General features: G+C 38.0%; 1 protein-coding gene across 5 annotated transcripts in view; it reads right to left on the bottom strand.

The window, feature by feature from the left end:
- LOC113543063 (syntaxin-1A) overlaps window positions 1–15733 on the bottom strand; it is a 103644-nt gene extending 87911 nt beyond the window's left edge. The window contains exon 1 of one of the 5 annotated variants that reach the window (XR_008300653.1): window positions 15387–15733. Coding sequence is in view for 3 of the 5 variants with exons in the window: in XM_026941051.3 (XP_026796852.1) it covers window positions 15387–15416 (30 nt within the window). In the remaining 2 variants the exon portion in view is untranslated. The remainder of the gene's footprint in view (window positions 1–15386) is intronic. The other 4 variants (XR_004580320.2, XM_026941051.3, XM_053227550.1 and 1 more) reach the window with 4 other exon arrangements.
- Window positions 15734–17199: the final 1466 nt, after the last annotated feature.

Below are 17199 nucleotides of genomic sequence, written 5' to 3'. Positions count from 1 at the left end.
TGAGACAGCAATAAGCCTCAGAGGACAGTGACTTTCTCTCTGTGGTGTACAGCACCCCGGGGAAGAGCAGCTCTCCGCCCAGAGCCAATCTCCAACAGATTGAAACGACTCGCTCGTCAATTAGCCCACTAGAACCCTCTGCCCCACTTGGAGCAAGGTCAAACAGCCAGGTCCAACAAAAGGTTCTCAATCCAACTACACATCTCTCACCACAGCAGGTTAGATAATGATAAGATGCTGGCAAAAAAAACATAAAGACAACACTTTTGGAATACAAAACCAAAAAAAAAAACTTATGGACAACGTGAACAAAAGAAAGAAGTGAACGAACCAAACAGGAAGCAAGGTCAAATAGCCATGTCTAGCAGAAACACAGTTACCTCTTTATACCCCTCATTATTCCGAGTCCTAGACAATGATCAAATTTGAGTGAAAAAAAAAAAAAGAAAAATCTGTGGAGTCCTTGGAAAAAGGACCTGATGTACAATGTAGAAATGCTCAAGATATCAATACAACTGAGAGAAGACACAGGGGTAGAGAGTATTCTTCGAACCAACAATCAATATCATTAAAAAAAAACATTTAATCTGGGATAATATAATTAACAAATCATTGAAAGTATTGACATATTCTGAGATCTAGTTGTTGAACAGATGCTATTGTCAATTCTTCTCATCACCCTCAATTCAATTCAATTCAATTCAAGGAAAAGAATTGTGTGAGAGAATGAATGAATGAATCACTCTGTAATAACAGAAGCCATGTGACAAATCATCTCCTACTCCTACTGAAATGCAATATACGATTCTGCATTCATGTATTCACGTTTTATTCACATTTGAATTACCGGAAAGATTACCTGCTACAGACAGAGTGAACGTTATCAGAAGCGCTACGCTACAAGTGTCACTATACATAAACCACGAAAGGTGAAACAGTGTCACCTTCATAAACAAAGAACACTATGGTGAAGAAATATCACAATTTCACCATAAATCCTTATGCGTCAGATTGGGATTTATTGTTGATCCACAATGGTGATATTAGCTTGATTTTACATTTCTTACATTGCTACCCGGGAATGACATAAACATTCACCATGTTCACCTTGGCTTCAATGTCAATATTTACACAGGGAAAGTTCCTCGTATTCAGAGTTGAGTTATACAGGTACTTAAACTGATTTTCTGGGTTCCTTATTCAGATTATTAACATTACCTGTTATTAACGTTACCTTAGATTAACATTATGAAGTTTCCAGAATTTTCTTGAGAAGAAGTGTCGAGTAGAGATGAGTTTTTCAGTAGCATCTAGATCACCACCTTTAGACATAAGCACTTGTCTTTAAGGCTGAAAACAGATGTGGGATAGAAAATACGGACTAAAGATCGTATTTTTTCTAGGCAGTCAAATACGGTACAATGTAACATAAAAGCAAGAAACAATTTAATAATGAAAAGTAAAAAAAATAGTAATATGATGATATACTGTAAGAATGAGAAGATGGCAAGCATTAAATAAGCTTTTGGTTAAATTTGGTTTAAACTTGGCTGGATCAAGTGCTATTTTATAGGCTGCTGAATAATTTAACATTACTCAGCTGCCTATAAAATAGCACTTGATCCAGCACATCCTATTATTTTGCATTTTACTTTTTTATATCATGTGCTGGCAGGTAGTTGTGTACACAATTTAATGAAACCACTAGTTACTAAATATACAGTAGGTAATGAAATAATGTGTGTGAGATATAGGCTATTTTATCATGCTTTTCATTTGCTATAATGAGCTGTCCAATTAATAAAATGATGCCAATGTTTTTGCTAATTCCACATGCTCTACTGTAAATAAAGCTGACCTAGCATGTATCTGCTACACGTACTGCTCACTTGAAGTGAGTGATCTTAATTTTTTCCATAAAAAAAAAATCTGGCCCCTAATATAAGCAATGTCTTTAATTAAGATTCTGACTAAGAGTTGCACTCAACTCCTGTGCACAATTTTGGTATTAACTCCTCACTACCCATGCTTAGCTCAACTCTGAATATGACCCTGTGTGTACAATAGATTCAGCAGATTCAATCGGAGATTAAGCCTGAAAAATAGGGTCTGGAATAAGTTGTAAATTTCTACATGCAAATTTTAACGTCTAATTTAAAAAAAAACAAAAAAAAAAACATGTAAAATGTTTTATGTCATAACTTGCAATAGAAATTTGGACAGAAAGTCCAAAGAATATTCAAACAGTGAAATTCAGACAGCTTTGAAGCTGAAAAAGGCAGAAATACAAAACACACCCAAATCATTAATATATGGTGATTAACAATGAGTCACATCACTGGCTATGATCAATTCACCGTGATCACAGAGTCCACCTACAAGTCCAATCTAGCCTAAAACTAGGGTTTGGAAATATGAGTTCAGTAACCAAATATGTTCTGGTAATGCTCATTTAATGTCATTTAATGTCACTGCAAGCCCCAGCACCTTGCTGATGTAAAAGCTGTGAAGTGATCTCTCCCATGTTCACTTGAGTGCCCTGTGGACTTAATGATGAAATATAGCAGAAAGTCTTCAGTGAGAGCAAGGCAGATAGAAAGAGAGAGGCAACACAAGTGGGGAATGCATCTCCAGTCCTCTCCTCCCCATCTGCTATCTTCCATCCACCTACTCTCTTCTCCTGTCCTTTGTCATCTCTCTCCGCCCTTCTCTTCATGCTTCTCAGTTTGGCTTGCTTTCTCTCTGCCCAGCTCTCTCTCTTTATCTCTCTCTCTCTCAAGCCAGCAGACAATAGGGAGGAGGCTTGAGCTCAATCCGAGTCTCATTACAGCAGACGGCCCACACAACATGGACCGAGTTACCTGCGGCTGCCTCCCGCTCACTGCTACACTTGTTATTTTTTCCTCAATGCACATCCTACGTTATTTTCAGGCTTTTCATATACGTTGCCAGTTTATCCCTTTTGTGTTTATGGTGTTACAGCACTTTACCAACTGAGAACAAATAACCAACAAATGGCCAATTACACAAGATGTTAACGTTTTGATGTTGTCCTAATTTTAATTACTCATAGCTGTCTAACCATTTTATTGGTTACAATATTATCATAATATTGTGTTTTTTTAAAATACTCTGAGTCTATCTAGTAACCTAGAACCTAGACCTAATCTAGTCATCATCTGTCATAAATTGCTTATAGGTGTAAACCTCAGGCTTCCACACAATACAATACAATACAATACAATTTTGTTTCTTAAGGCTACGATTTGATATTTGATGAAACCATACGATACACACTATATCTGTCCATGCTGTTGCATCCTGAAGGTATTAACATCATTTTGTGTCCAATATAATAACCGTATAATACACTATATAGCCTAAAGTATGTGGACAGCTGACCATCACACCGATATGTGATTCTTCTCCAAACTGTTGCCATAAAGGAGAAAGCACACAATTGTATAAAATTTCTTTGTATGCTGTAGCATAAAATTTCCCTTCTTTGGAACTAAGATGTCATGACAATGCCACAAAACGAGCTCCATGAAGACATGGTGTGTTAAGGTTGGTGTGGAAGAACTTCTGCACAGATCCCTGACCTCAACCCCACTGAACACCTTTGAGATGAACTGGAACACCGACTGCACCCCAGACCTCCTCACCTGACATCAGTATCTGACCTCACTAATGCTCTTGTAGCTGAATGAACACAAATCCCCACAGCCACGCTCTAAAATCTAGTGGAACTCCTTCCCAGAAGAGTGGAGGTTATTATAACAGCAAAAGGGGAATAAATCTGGAATGGGATGTTCAGCAAACACATATGGGTGTGACGGTCAGGTGTCCAAAAACTTTTGGGCATATAGTATATAAAGGGATGGGTATTGTTGGGATTTTCTTTACCAATTTTAATTATTTCAGTACTTTGTTGTTCACGCCTTCATTCTTTTAAAATATTTTTACTTTGATTTGGTGATATGAAAAAAAAAATTACACTCACGGTGCACACTGAACATCACAATATTTCATTTTGCTCAGGTTTTCCAAAGCAACATCAAAGAAGTTATGAGAATATTATTATGAGAATATTATTATGATAAAATGCCAACTCAGAGATTTTTATTCATTTACAAAAATACAGATTTTCTAATTGTGTGATTTAGAAGCATCATTGTTTCCATAGTAACAACTTACACAGAGACTTGTGTTACAAAACCATTAAAAAGATGTGCAGTTGTTGATATGGCTCATTTTTTTATGAGGAGACATTTATTTTTGAAAGGAGTCTCCAGTGTCAGAGCTTGTATCAGTAAGAACTAAAGCTGTTTAGAGAGAGAGAGAGAGAGACAAAAGAGAGGCTGGTGAGGTAATGACAGTTTATAGCTGTTTTAACATAAGTGAGAACATGAACTAACTTGTTTCATGGATGTTCTACAACATTTAATGTAACTATAAATGGACAAAAAGTATCATTATCAATGGAAAAATAGTATGATGTTCTTGAGCAAATAATCATTTCAACAAATTTTGCTACAAATATTATTGAGATCTCAAATTAAACATCAAGGAATACACAATACACATAATAATTATCTAGAAATTGATATCGGATGATATGTTACGTTAGGTATGTGATGACAAGATTTTACTAACCATAAACGTTCCGATAATCTGTGATACAAATGCTGTGATGATTAACACGCACAATATTATGCAATTATGAACATATTAAAAATGTCATCACTATCTATACATTCCATGTGGAAGAAGTGGTCTGGAAAAACTGCATTTTTACACAATATTTGTGTGCTCCTGGGAAAAAAATCTGCCCCATTCATAATGCTATGACAGATTTGGGCAGATTTTGAAATTTAATTATGCGTATCCTGCTCAGTTAAGGTAATCCAATCATTCTGTTTATCAGACAAGAATTCTGGAAAGTTTGCAAATCATGCTGTCAGTAACGGTGATAAAATTTTAGACGATTGTGAGGAGAAAATCTACTCTCAGCACATATCCAGGTGAAAGCGTTACACCCTGCGTGCCGTGCCACACTCAGCTAGCTCACTTTGCTCATGTAATCTAGTTGCCCAGGGAAACAGGGAATTATTTTCCCCGCAGGAGCAACTCTGCCTCAGTCTGAGAGGAAAATGTCATTAAGCCTGCAGTGGCCTGTAATGACAGATAGCAGGCAAGGAGAGAGTGATGCGCCGTCACCTCTCATTCCTCTCTCTCCCTCTGGGTTTTATACACAGTGTTTTGCAGACCGACCCCGAAGTGTGTGGCGACACAAATCCAATTACACCATGCTGACGTTCTTGTCGTCTTGTGGAAAAAGAAAAGACCACCGACTGTGGCATTTGCATCTTCATCAATCAACACTCTGGCGTGTAGTCTCTCGCTCAGGCGGCAGAGATACCAACACCCTCCGTATCACACGCTGATGTCTGGCGTCGCATTTAGCCAGTAAAGAGGCACTGATTCTGACTATCCCAAATACTGCACAGGTTTTTGGAGATCTATGAAATAAAACAGCATTTCTACTGGATTCGTTTTGCCTGAAAAATCTTCAGTGCACATTAAGACTTTGGTCTTTTAGGATCTTTTAACACACATATGTTTAATCCATTTGAATTCAACCCTCCATATATTTGATGTGATACACAAAATGATTTAAACTTGTTTATATGATTTAATTAATAAAACTAGTTTATTATTTTTTTATATTAGATAATTTATATAATGCATTAATTATGATCTAAACATGGCTCTATATTCGCCATGCTTGGGTGGCTTTTGGGATTTGTGATGTGCACTTAGTAAAGTGTTTATCTTTTTCCATCACCATTTTTCTGCCCAATCAGTGAAAGAGGTTAAAGTGTGTGTTTTCAGCCCTAAACACTCCTACGCTAAGATTTTTTTGGTTTGGTTCGTTTAACTACGTTCAGTGTCGAACCTAATAGCAAACAAACTAAAAGTTCAATTTCGCTCTGATTCAGACTCAGAAAAAATTATAGATGTGAAAATGCCCTTAAAATCTTGTGTAAAATAATATATATATATATATATATATATATATATATATATATATATATATATATATATATAGGAATATATTATTATAATATTATAGGAACATTCACACCTATAAATCTGTCAAAATCAAGGCTGCATTCCAATATTGACCTACTTCACTGACCTACTTCTCACTGAATATCAATTTCCTCTTAAGCTTCAATCGATTATTGTATTCTGTAATTTAATAACGTAACTCACTATAGTACGTGAATGCATTCCAATATTAATAAACCTGTCATGTTAAAAGTCTAAGGACAGTGCTGCATGAGAGGAGACCATGGACTTTAGAGGTCAGTAACACTGAACTGTATAATGTGTCTTTACTTCAGAGCTTGAAAGCTCTATGTTTTTCCTTGTGATGGATGACAAATTTTACAGGTGTTCAGCTTCATAATAAAACCCAAGGGAAACAAAACATTAAAAAAAAAAAAAATAACAGAATAGTTTGGAATAAAACATTCATTAGGAATGGTCTATATAAGATCAGCTAGAAGCCTTTAGTTACGATGCAGTTGAAAGATGAAATGCTGACTGGTGCAAATGAAATTTCAGAGATAAAATTCTAATTCAATAAAATTACAGAGCGATTCTGAGAGACTACTGTGAGACCTTGCTTGGTAATATTCAGAGAACAGAATCTTATTGGCTAAAAGCGTCTCTTTCACACGATGGAGTTTGCATACGGGAGCAGAACTGTGAGTGGGAGGCAATCAGGATTATACAGACGAACACAGACAGGTGAAAACAAACAAAGAGCAACGTATTAATATATTCATCCTTTACGCTGGTCCCTACTGTCAATATACACAGTGCCTTGCATAAGTATTCACCCCCTTAAGCTTTTTCCACAGTTTGTAGTGTTACAGCCTAGAACTGTAATGAACTAAATTGGGATTATGTCATGAAACTACACAAAATAGCACATAGTAAGAAAAATCTAATGTAGTTTGAATTTTCTTTTACAAATATATAACATAAAAGTTGTGGTTGCACAAGTATTCCTGAGTTATTCCATCCATCCATTCTCTGTACCACATATCCTACACAGGGTTCACAGTGTTGCCTGGAGCATATCCCAGGGGACTCTGGGCACAAGACAGGGGACACCCTTGACAGTGTGCCAATCCACTGCAGGGCACAACAGCGCACACATTCGTTCACACACTACGGACAAATTAGAAATGCCAATCAGCCTACAGTGCATGTCTTTGGATGGGGGGAGGAAGCCGGAGCACCCAGAGGAAACCCCTGATGCATGGGGAGAACATGCAAGCTCTGCACACACAGAGTGGAAGCAGGATTCAAACTCCCAATCCTGGAGGTGCGAGGCAACAGTGCTAACCACTAAGCCACTGTCCCCCGAATGCACTATTTTATATCAATACTTAAGTCAGTTTTAAAGTTGTGTTTCCGATTGAGCTTGGCGGTCTTATGATCTATAATGTGGCGTGCTCACATTATATGTCCAAAAGATAGTCAATGACAAAGTTCTGGCAGTGTTGTCCAGAAATGTTTTATGAAAACAGCATAGGATGGTGCAATACTCCCGGGACAGCTACAAATAATGTAGCAGCCAATGGCGAAACGGAAATGAAACATGCAAATGGACAGAAAAAATATCCTTATTACCGCAAGCTCGCTCTGAAGAATGTTTCTGTTTATGCGACCTTGTTTTCTACGTGAGTTCAGATCATGCTGAATGATCATAACAATGAACATACGAAGAACAGTAATTTTCCGCAAGTCTACCGTTATAGGATCTTCATTGTATAATCTGGCATGGAGAACATGTTATCATGCAGTCTGTTATAGAAGATATTATTAGGATCATCTTAACAATTAATAATCTTATAAGACCCTTGGAATAGCACAGTCTAAAACCAGCTTTAGTTAGTTTTCTCAAATAATGGCTAAAGACAGATTCACAATGTCATTTAAATGCAACACAAACAGAAAATTACACAAATCTTCAAATACAAGATTGACCAAAGCTAGAGTACACTGAAGAGTGAATCCAAGCAAAGGCAGTGGTTTATATCCAACTCCATCTGGTTCGTGCCTTTTTACGGCACTAATGTGGATCTCACTTGCCATTTCCTATTTGGCATAAACAAAAAGAACTCTTTATGAGGCTCAGACTGCAGCATCTTGAGGATAATCACCAATCTGGCTATCAGAGACAGACAGGTCCTATTGTCTAGTTTGTGAGTCAAAAATTTACCCTCGGGTTAATGAGCAACAAATGGTCAATAAAAACGTTTCTTCGGGTTTGAACAATGTTTTCGGTCTAGATTAACATACGGAAATTGGCCAAACAACATATTTTCGTTGATATATTTCATGACTAAACTAGAGTCATGAAACTTTTATACAGTGTTACAACCTGGAACTAAAATGGACATAATTGGGATCATATATTATGAATCTACACGAAAAACAACCACAAATAACCTCCACAAATAATAAATGCAAATGTTACCATTGTATAGGTAATCACAAATGTCTACATTGATTTTTTCCCCCCATTTCAGTGTTACCGCTATTTTGTACAGATTCATTAGATATAATGCCAGTTAAATTTTGTCCAGTTCAAGAGGCATGAATACTTATATTGAGAATACTTATATACTTGAGAAGTAGGGAAAAGACAGTGAGGATCATAATATTGAGAAAACCCACAATACTGAAAAAATTATTGAGGAACAACCTCAAGAAGGAACAATTTGAGCCACAATCTAATCGATTTAAGGTTCATTTTGTAGAATTAGATTTCTCCGGCCATCAGATTATGATTCATGATGTTAAATCACACAGGCTTTCAAATCCAAAGCACAAGGAACAAAACCGCCAGGTTTAGTAAGATGTGAGTCACCTAATTGCACACATTAGTGTAAAAGTGTATCATTGCTCGCTGTGAGAGACCTGCTCAAGCCCAGAAGGCCAGACAGCATCAGGTGGCTGCAAATGAAGGGCTTCAACTTTAATATCAAACACAGATGAGCATCTCTCTGCAGAAAAAAGAAGTCAAACATTCAAGCTTATTGCAAAGGAGTGTGTGGGTGTCCTACAATGGAATAAAACGCTAATTCACACCTGACAAGATGTGCCAGGATTTGACCACGAATGCTGCATATGATTTAACTTCAGACATGGGCTCCTCTAAATCTACAAAGTCATTCGTTTAGAAACCACATCATCACTTATGAATTGCTTATGACTGTGCAGAAAGTCATTCTGTCTACCATTTTTCTCAACGCCCAATCACTGATCATCAGTGTTTCCCAACAATCAATCACTGATCACCACTTTCTCAACGCCCAATCACTGATCACCATTGTTTCCCAACAACAAATCAATGATCACCAGTGTTCCCAGACAAACAATCACTGATCATCATTCTGCAAAAACAACCAATCACTAATCACCATTGTTCCCAATGACTATTCACTGATCACTATTATTTCCAAGGACCAATCACCAATTATCACTGGTAATAAAAACCGATCACTGATCACTATTGTTCCCCAACAAACAATCGCTGATCACCATTACTCCTCAGTGTCCAATCACTGATCATCACTGTCCCCAATGACCAATCGCTGATCACCATTACTCCTCAATGTCCAATCACTGATCATCACTGTCCCCAATGACCAATCGCTGATCACCATTACTCCTCAGTGTCCAATCACTGATCATCACTGTCCCCAATGACCAATCACTGATCACCATTACTCCTCAGTGTCCAATCACTGATCATCACTGTCCCCAATGACCAATCGCTGATCACCATTACTCCTCAGTGTCCAATCACTGATCATCACTGTCCCCAATGACCAATCACTGATCACCATTACTCCTCAGTGTCCAATCACTGATCATCACTGTCCCCAATGACCAATCACTGATCACCAGTATTCCTAAAGACCAATTTGTGATCACAATCATTTGTCCTACCTGTGCAGTTCTTTGTTCTTCGTAATGTATTATTTTCAATTCAGATAAAACACTATTCTGTTCTATTCTATATACAATACATAGTTTCTGAAATTCTTCCTTCTTCATGCAACAGCTTATATTCAAATGATTGATGATTCAGTGAATATGCAAATTACATGACATCACCTTGTGACTTCTAGTGACTTTTTTTAGAGCATGCCTTAGCTACTTTCCCTGGTAAGGATTCAGTAAGACTGGCTTCAGATAAAAGATAAAATATAAAGTTAGGCAAGTAGAGGTGTTTTATCTGTTCATGTGGAATAGTCGTCTGATCAATGCCGGTCACTTTGAGACCCTAGGAGATATCTTGGTAATTTTTGGAGAATATAAGCATGAGGCAGTGTTAGGACCCCCTTTGTGTTAATACACCTAACACAGCTTCTTGGGAAGGGAAGGGAAGGGAAGGGAAGGGAAGGGAAAGGAAGAGAAGGGAAGGGATTAAATAAGACCCTCAAACCTTTATAGTGTGCTCTAGAATCTCACTTTTCTTTGTTTTGATTTTCTGAAATCTGGCACCATTTGAGATCTAGCTGGTGCTAAAATGTCATTAGGTTTAGGTACAGCAACCTTAAACAGTGAGGGTGTTAAGATTCACAGCACCTGTCAGGAAGCCGTTACTCTCAGCATGACCTGCGGCACTTTCTTCTGCCGCCACTGATGCCTGCTGACAACTATAAACCAGAACCTAATGAATAAATATAATTGACAGTGGCCACAGACAGATGTTCCACATGCTTGCTAAATAGGTTTCATAGCCAGGGCTATATTTGGAAAGAGAGCTTCCATATGTGCCTAAAACAAATATTAGCCTCTCTCTCTCTCTCTCTCTCTCTCTGTCTAACACACACAGACACATGCACACACTAACACGTTAACTCTTTCTTTCCCATTCAGGGATGCAGAGATTTTGATGAAGCTATAAGGACCAACGAAGTAAAGACTACAATCAAAAATATATAGTATAATAACCATACAAGCCAGTATCAGAACCAAAGCTTGCGTAAAAATTAATAGCCATGCAAGCTTTGGTACACAGATACAGAGATATACGACAACTGTGGCTTGTAGGGTTATTATACTATATATTTTTGCTTACTTTATTTCACCTTTTCCATCATTAAAGCAAAATCTAACTCAGGACATCATTATAGTGCATTTAAATACTGATAAACAACAGTAAAGAAATAATTGATTCTGGAACTGAGAGCGCACAGCACAGAAGCTCATGCCCATCAACAGAGTTCTTCTTCAACTCCAGTCAGAGTATCCTAACTAGCTGGCATGCAGTGACAGCCACCCTCAAAGTGGCCCATGTGGGACTGGATAGTGATGTGCAACCCGTGGCTCAGACAATGCTGGTTACAGCGGAATTATTTAGTGAAATTAACATGGAATTAAAAAAAAAAAAATTATAACTTTGCATTTTCAAATATAATACAATATAACCCTGAAGGTTTGGTTTTATATCATAAGTGACTAGCGTTAAATCTGTGAGTGGGATAACACGAGTTAACATAACACAACAGGAGTGACACAAGCTCACCACAGAAATTATAGAAAATAATTCAAATCTAATCATGGGGGGAAAAAGTGGACAGGGCTTCAAAAGGAAAGAATCAAAAAAAAATTTCCAGTTCTCATTTTTCCAGAGTTGTCTCTAACACCCATTATAACTGCCTATCTATTTCACCCGTCATGCCTTTCCAGCTCTTGCTGGACGCTGTCTCATTTACAGGTTACAGTGAAGAATACGTTATGAAGGAGGAGGAGTCAATTGCCCCCCTGGGCACAATTCACCCAGGAAGCCACCATCAAATTACTCCATTTTGTTCCCCTTTGTCTCATTATTTACAGCTCACAGGCCCTCTACAACAATTTCCTTTCCCCTCCGTGACCCGAGGTCATTCAGAGCTTCTGTGACCTGTAAATACACACACAAACACACACACACATTTGCCTTCCTGTCCTTGTGAGGACCTTTCATTGACTTATTAATGCAGCTAATTAATGCTACGCTACACCTGAATCTAACACTAACCTTAACCTCAGTAAACAAAAGGAAACGTTTTTGTTTAAAACAAAAAGCAGTCAAATGTCCCCAGAATGTCAAAACTGTCTGATATTCCTATACTCGTAGGGACATTTGGTCTTCACTAATATAAAAACATGCCCACATACACATACACAATAAGCTGAGGCATGAGAAAAGTCATACTGACTCTACACAAGCAGCCTACACATTACCACCTACCACACACCCACCAATGCAGACACACACACACACACACACACCAGGTCTGCAGGAGAAACAGACCTAATAGGCTCTGCCCGAAACAGTCAATAGCATGAAAACAAACCACAGCCATGAGGAAAATTAGTCACCCTGTCATTTAAAAAAAAATCAATATGTGGCCAGGTTCCCGCAGAGCAGAGTTTGAATTTCCAAAGGCCAGAGGCAGGCCTGTTTCTGCCCCCTTATCAGTGAGACAAAACTCCACTCACGGTTGTGATATTTGTTCAGTCAAACAGAAGTTGAAGCAGTCAATGATTTTCTAATGAGCTTACAATGCTGTAGACGAAAAAAAAAAAAACAAGTGTAACTGCATTCCTGGTTGCTGGATTATTTTAGCAGAACAGGATTCCAGCAGGCCCAACTGTTGCCCAGTATATGAGTGATTAAGTACAGAGGACTGAAGGGGCAGCGCTCTAATGTGAAATACTAACACGTAATAGCAAATACATAAAAATGTTACAACGTGTTTCCGTCTAGACACGGCAGATGGATGTACCAGATGGACCTAACAGTGACTATACATAAAAATCGACTGTACAAATGTGGAATTTATAGTCAGGTTAATGTTTATAGTCTGTGGTTAGAAAGGAAATAAACGCCGCTTATTCATTCTTATGTGATACAAGTGAGACGGTCTCGATGCTCTCGATCTTATAGACGTTATTCAAATATGGTGAAACAATTAAAGCTCCAATTAAAGCTATTTCTCTTACTACTACTATGACTACTACAACAACTACTACAACTATTACAACCACTGCTACAACTACTACTACAGCTACTAAGACTACTATAACAACTACTACTACAGCTACTACTCATACTACTACTAATACGAGTCCTTCTACTACTACTACTACTACTACTAATACTACTATGACTATGACTACTACAACTACTACTACTACTGCTACTGCTACAACTACTACAACAACTACGACTACTACGATGACTAGGACTACTAGAACAACAACTACTTATAATAATAATAATAAAACTAATGCAAAGATTAGATAAGGATAGAACCAGATTAATATAATCTATGCCATTTGGAACATTTCTATCATTGATGCATTACATTTAAACATGAAATTTAAATATTATAAATCTATATTAACATCAGTGGCAGCCATTTTGAATGGATGACTCTAAGCGCCATAAGTAAACAAAGTGTCTGTGACTCAAGGGTCCAAAATTGAGCCTTGAAAATTGTTTGCATATTAATACAGTGTGTCTAACGCTAACTGGTGGCTATTACTTGTTAGCTAGAATATGAGATCCTCCATATAATGTTTATCAAATGGTTTGTTGGTTAGTTACACTCTGAGAAATACAGGTACCAAACTGAACTTTGCTTTGTCGCTGGATTTGTATCATTGATGTAAGGGTACATCATTTGTTCGTTTAGTATTTTTCACCTTAAATGGACCACCGATGTATCTTGAAAGCCTTTAGTCAGTCACTCACTCACTTTCAGTAAGTGCTTTATCCTGGTCAGTGTCACAGTGCATCTGGAGCCTATCCTGGGAACACTGGGCACAAGGTGAGAATACGCAGGGCACCAGCTACACTCACATTCACACCTAGGCGGCAATTTAATGTAGACAATCCACCAACTGGCATGTTTTTGGGAAAAGGGAGGAAACCTGAGAACCTGGAAGAAACCCACAGTAACCCGAGCTCAGGATCGAACCTGGAACTGTTGGTTCTTTAAGCTTTAAGGCAGCAGCACTGGTCAGGTGGATTTGGTGTCTATCCCACGGAACACTGGGTGTAAAATGAAAAAACACCCCAGTCTAGACTGGAGTCACACACACATTCGCACACTCCTTTCAGTGCACAATTCACCAGGTACCCGGAGCTATGAGGCAGCAACGCTATCCTCTGTGTCACCCCAAGAATGGGTGAATCCATCCATCCATTTTCTGTACTGCTTATCTTACACAACCTGGAGCCTTTCCCAGGGGACTTGGGGCACAGGGCAGGGGACACCCTGGAAGGGGTGCCAACCCATTGCAGGTCACATTACTACTACACCCATTCACACACTACAGACCATTCAGAGATGCCAATCAGCCTACAGCGCAGTAGTATACAGTGCAGTCTAAATTTGGACTGCGGAGGAAACTGGGGTACCCAGAGGAAACCCCTGAAGCATAGAGACAACATGCCAACTCCACACACACACACACACACACACACACACACACAGGGCAGAGGCAGGAACCGAGCCCACAACCCTGCAGGTGCAAGGCAAGGGTGCTACCCACTAAGCCACCCCGAGCCTGAATCTCATTTCTGAATTCATTTTTCTGCACAAAAAGTCCAGAAAGTCGGCAAACCTGGCGTGAACACTGTTGCTGGGACTCTCAGATTGCAGCCTGCTGATTTAAATAAAAGGCGCAGAGCGTGTTCGGGAATACGGAGCATGCGCAACCGGAGCCGCGCTTCACACCGGGGCCACTTTCCTATTTTAGATTTTCACGCGCTGAGCGCCGTTACGCGTAAATCAGGCCACTTCCAGCTTCATCTTTTCAGATTTGGCAACCAATTCTACAGGCGTGGACTATTCCACATGTCTAGATGTGATTTTTTGTTGTTGTTATTATTATTATTTAGTATTATTATTATTTTGTTGGCATTTCACGTCCATGGAAACCAGACTATGAAGATAACGTGTAAAAAGCGGGCGTGTGCAAAAAATAATAATAATAATAATAATAATAGTAATAAGCATGCATCTGTCCCATCACACGGACTGCACTGTCTCTCCAACATAAATCAGCTCATTTATTTATACTGGATTATAAACAGGTGGTGTGGGTTGTTTGTTGTTTTTTTTTATTTATTTTTACTAGCAGTTATTTTTACTTGCATATTCACAGCCGCTCGCGTGCGCGTGCTCTTGGATTCAGACTGCCACCGCTTGCGCTCAACACCTCGCCTCGCGCGCAACTTGAGAAAGAACAACAAATCAGTAAAAGTGGCGTTAAATCCTGAAGCTTTTACTTACATGCCTCAGCTCGTGCGTGCGGTCCTTCATGTTTCCAAACTACGTCCTGCACTCTACCGAGACGACCCTCAGCCCCCCAGCCAGAATCAGCGCGCGCGTTTTCCTGGCGAAATTAATTCTGTGCAAAAGAGCGTAACGAGTGGGAGCGTGCAGGGTGGCGCGCGCATCTCTCGCGTAACCGGAGCGCGTGATTTTTTTTTTTTTTCTTCCCCACCTCCTCCAGCTTCTGCTCTGCTCCTACAGGAAGGTGGGACTGATGGACAGCAGGCTCACTGTACTAACAGCGCGTGTCATACAGGTGGCCGATTATTTTAGCGTGTTGTTGTTTGAGTGCGGTCACGTGACGCTTTGGCTGTAGATTATTGGGACACGCCCAGCGCTTTTTCACACGTCATCAGCCGCCGAACTGTTTGATGTTTAATGTTTGATGTTTGATTGATGTAGGAGGTTGCTGTGAATGACAGCGTAAGCGCGCGCCGTCGTTCAAACACTTCTGGTTTGGATTCAGCAAAAATAAATAAATAAATAAATAAATAAAAAGTTCATAGAAGAACCTTTGGTGGTTCTTACGGAAACTGGATTTTGTTTCAGGAACCTTTTGCAAGCAGGTCACTATATTACTTTAAATAAGATTGATTAATTGATTAATTAATTGATAGACTGATTGTTTTTACTTATGAATAATTCAAATACATCTTCAAACTTTTAATTGTTTTAAATTTAAAATGTATTTATTTATTATGAAAAATCCAAATATATCTTCTAGGATTAAAAAATACATCTTGTATAATTATTTAAAATTGATTTATCTGTTTGTTTATAATATATATCTTCTTATATTAATATAATTATATGATTAAAGAATTATTAATAATTATTTTACATTTAAAAATATTTGCTGGTTTGTTTATTATAAATAATACAAATATCTTCCAGGATTAAAAAAATAAATATTTAAAATTAAAATATTGATTTACATCATGAATACTTAAAATATCTTGCTTAATTATTTAAAATTGATTTATTTGTTTCTTTATTATAAATAATCCAAATATATCTTCTAAAAAATTGGTATAATTATTTTAAATAAAAAAAATATTTATTTAAAATATAATTTAAAATATATATATATTTCTTTTTTTAATTGTTTATTATAAATAATCTAAATATATCACCCAGCAATCTTTTGTTTAATTATTTTAAATAAGAAATTATTTATCTATGTATCATCTATAGATCTGTCCATATATCCATCCATGCATGCATTTTTTTTAATAAGTAATCCAAATAGATCTTTCAGGGACTTTTGTTTTTAAAATACAGATGAAAGCTAAGTTAAAAGCCAAACAGTATTTAAAAAAAAAAATAAACCACTATTATTATGATAATTACCTCTATTATAAGTGATATAATGTGCTATAATTTTGATGTAGACTATTGTTTAGTACAGGAGTATGTAGTGTTGAGTGTGCTGAGTGCGCCCTCTGCTGGAGGCCATTAGTAACACTCTTTAGGCTATTCATTCATTCATTCATTCATTCATCCATTCATCCATCCATTCATCTTCAGTAAACCTGCAGTGTATCCTGGATTCTGAGCCTATCCTGGGAATCCTAGGCATGGGCTGGGAATACACCCTGAATGGGACACCAGTCCATCACAGGACACCATGTGCTCACACACTCCTTCAACTCTAGGGGTCAATTTAGTGTCACCAATCCACGTACCAGCATTTTTGGGAGACAGGAAGAAACCAAGGAACCCAGAGGAAACCCACATGGACATGCGGTGAACAGAAACCAGAGCTCCAGGG

The sequence above is a fragment of the Pangasianodon hypophthalmus genome, chromosome 21 (genome assembly GCF_027358585.1).
Source record: "Pangasianodon hypophthalmus isolate fPanHyp1 chromosome 21, fPanHyp1.pri, whole genome shotgun sequence".
Lineage (NCBI taxonomy): Eukaryota > Metazoa > Chordata > Actinopteri > Siluriformes > Pangasiidae > Pangasianodon > Pangasianodon hypophthalmus.
Note: the sequence above shows the minus strand (reverse complement) of the source record. Positions and strands in the feature narration are given on the sequence as shown.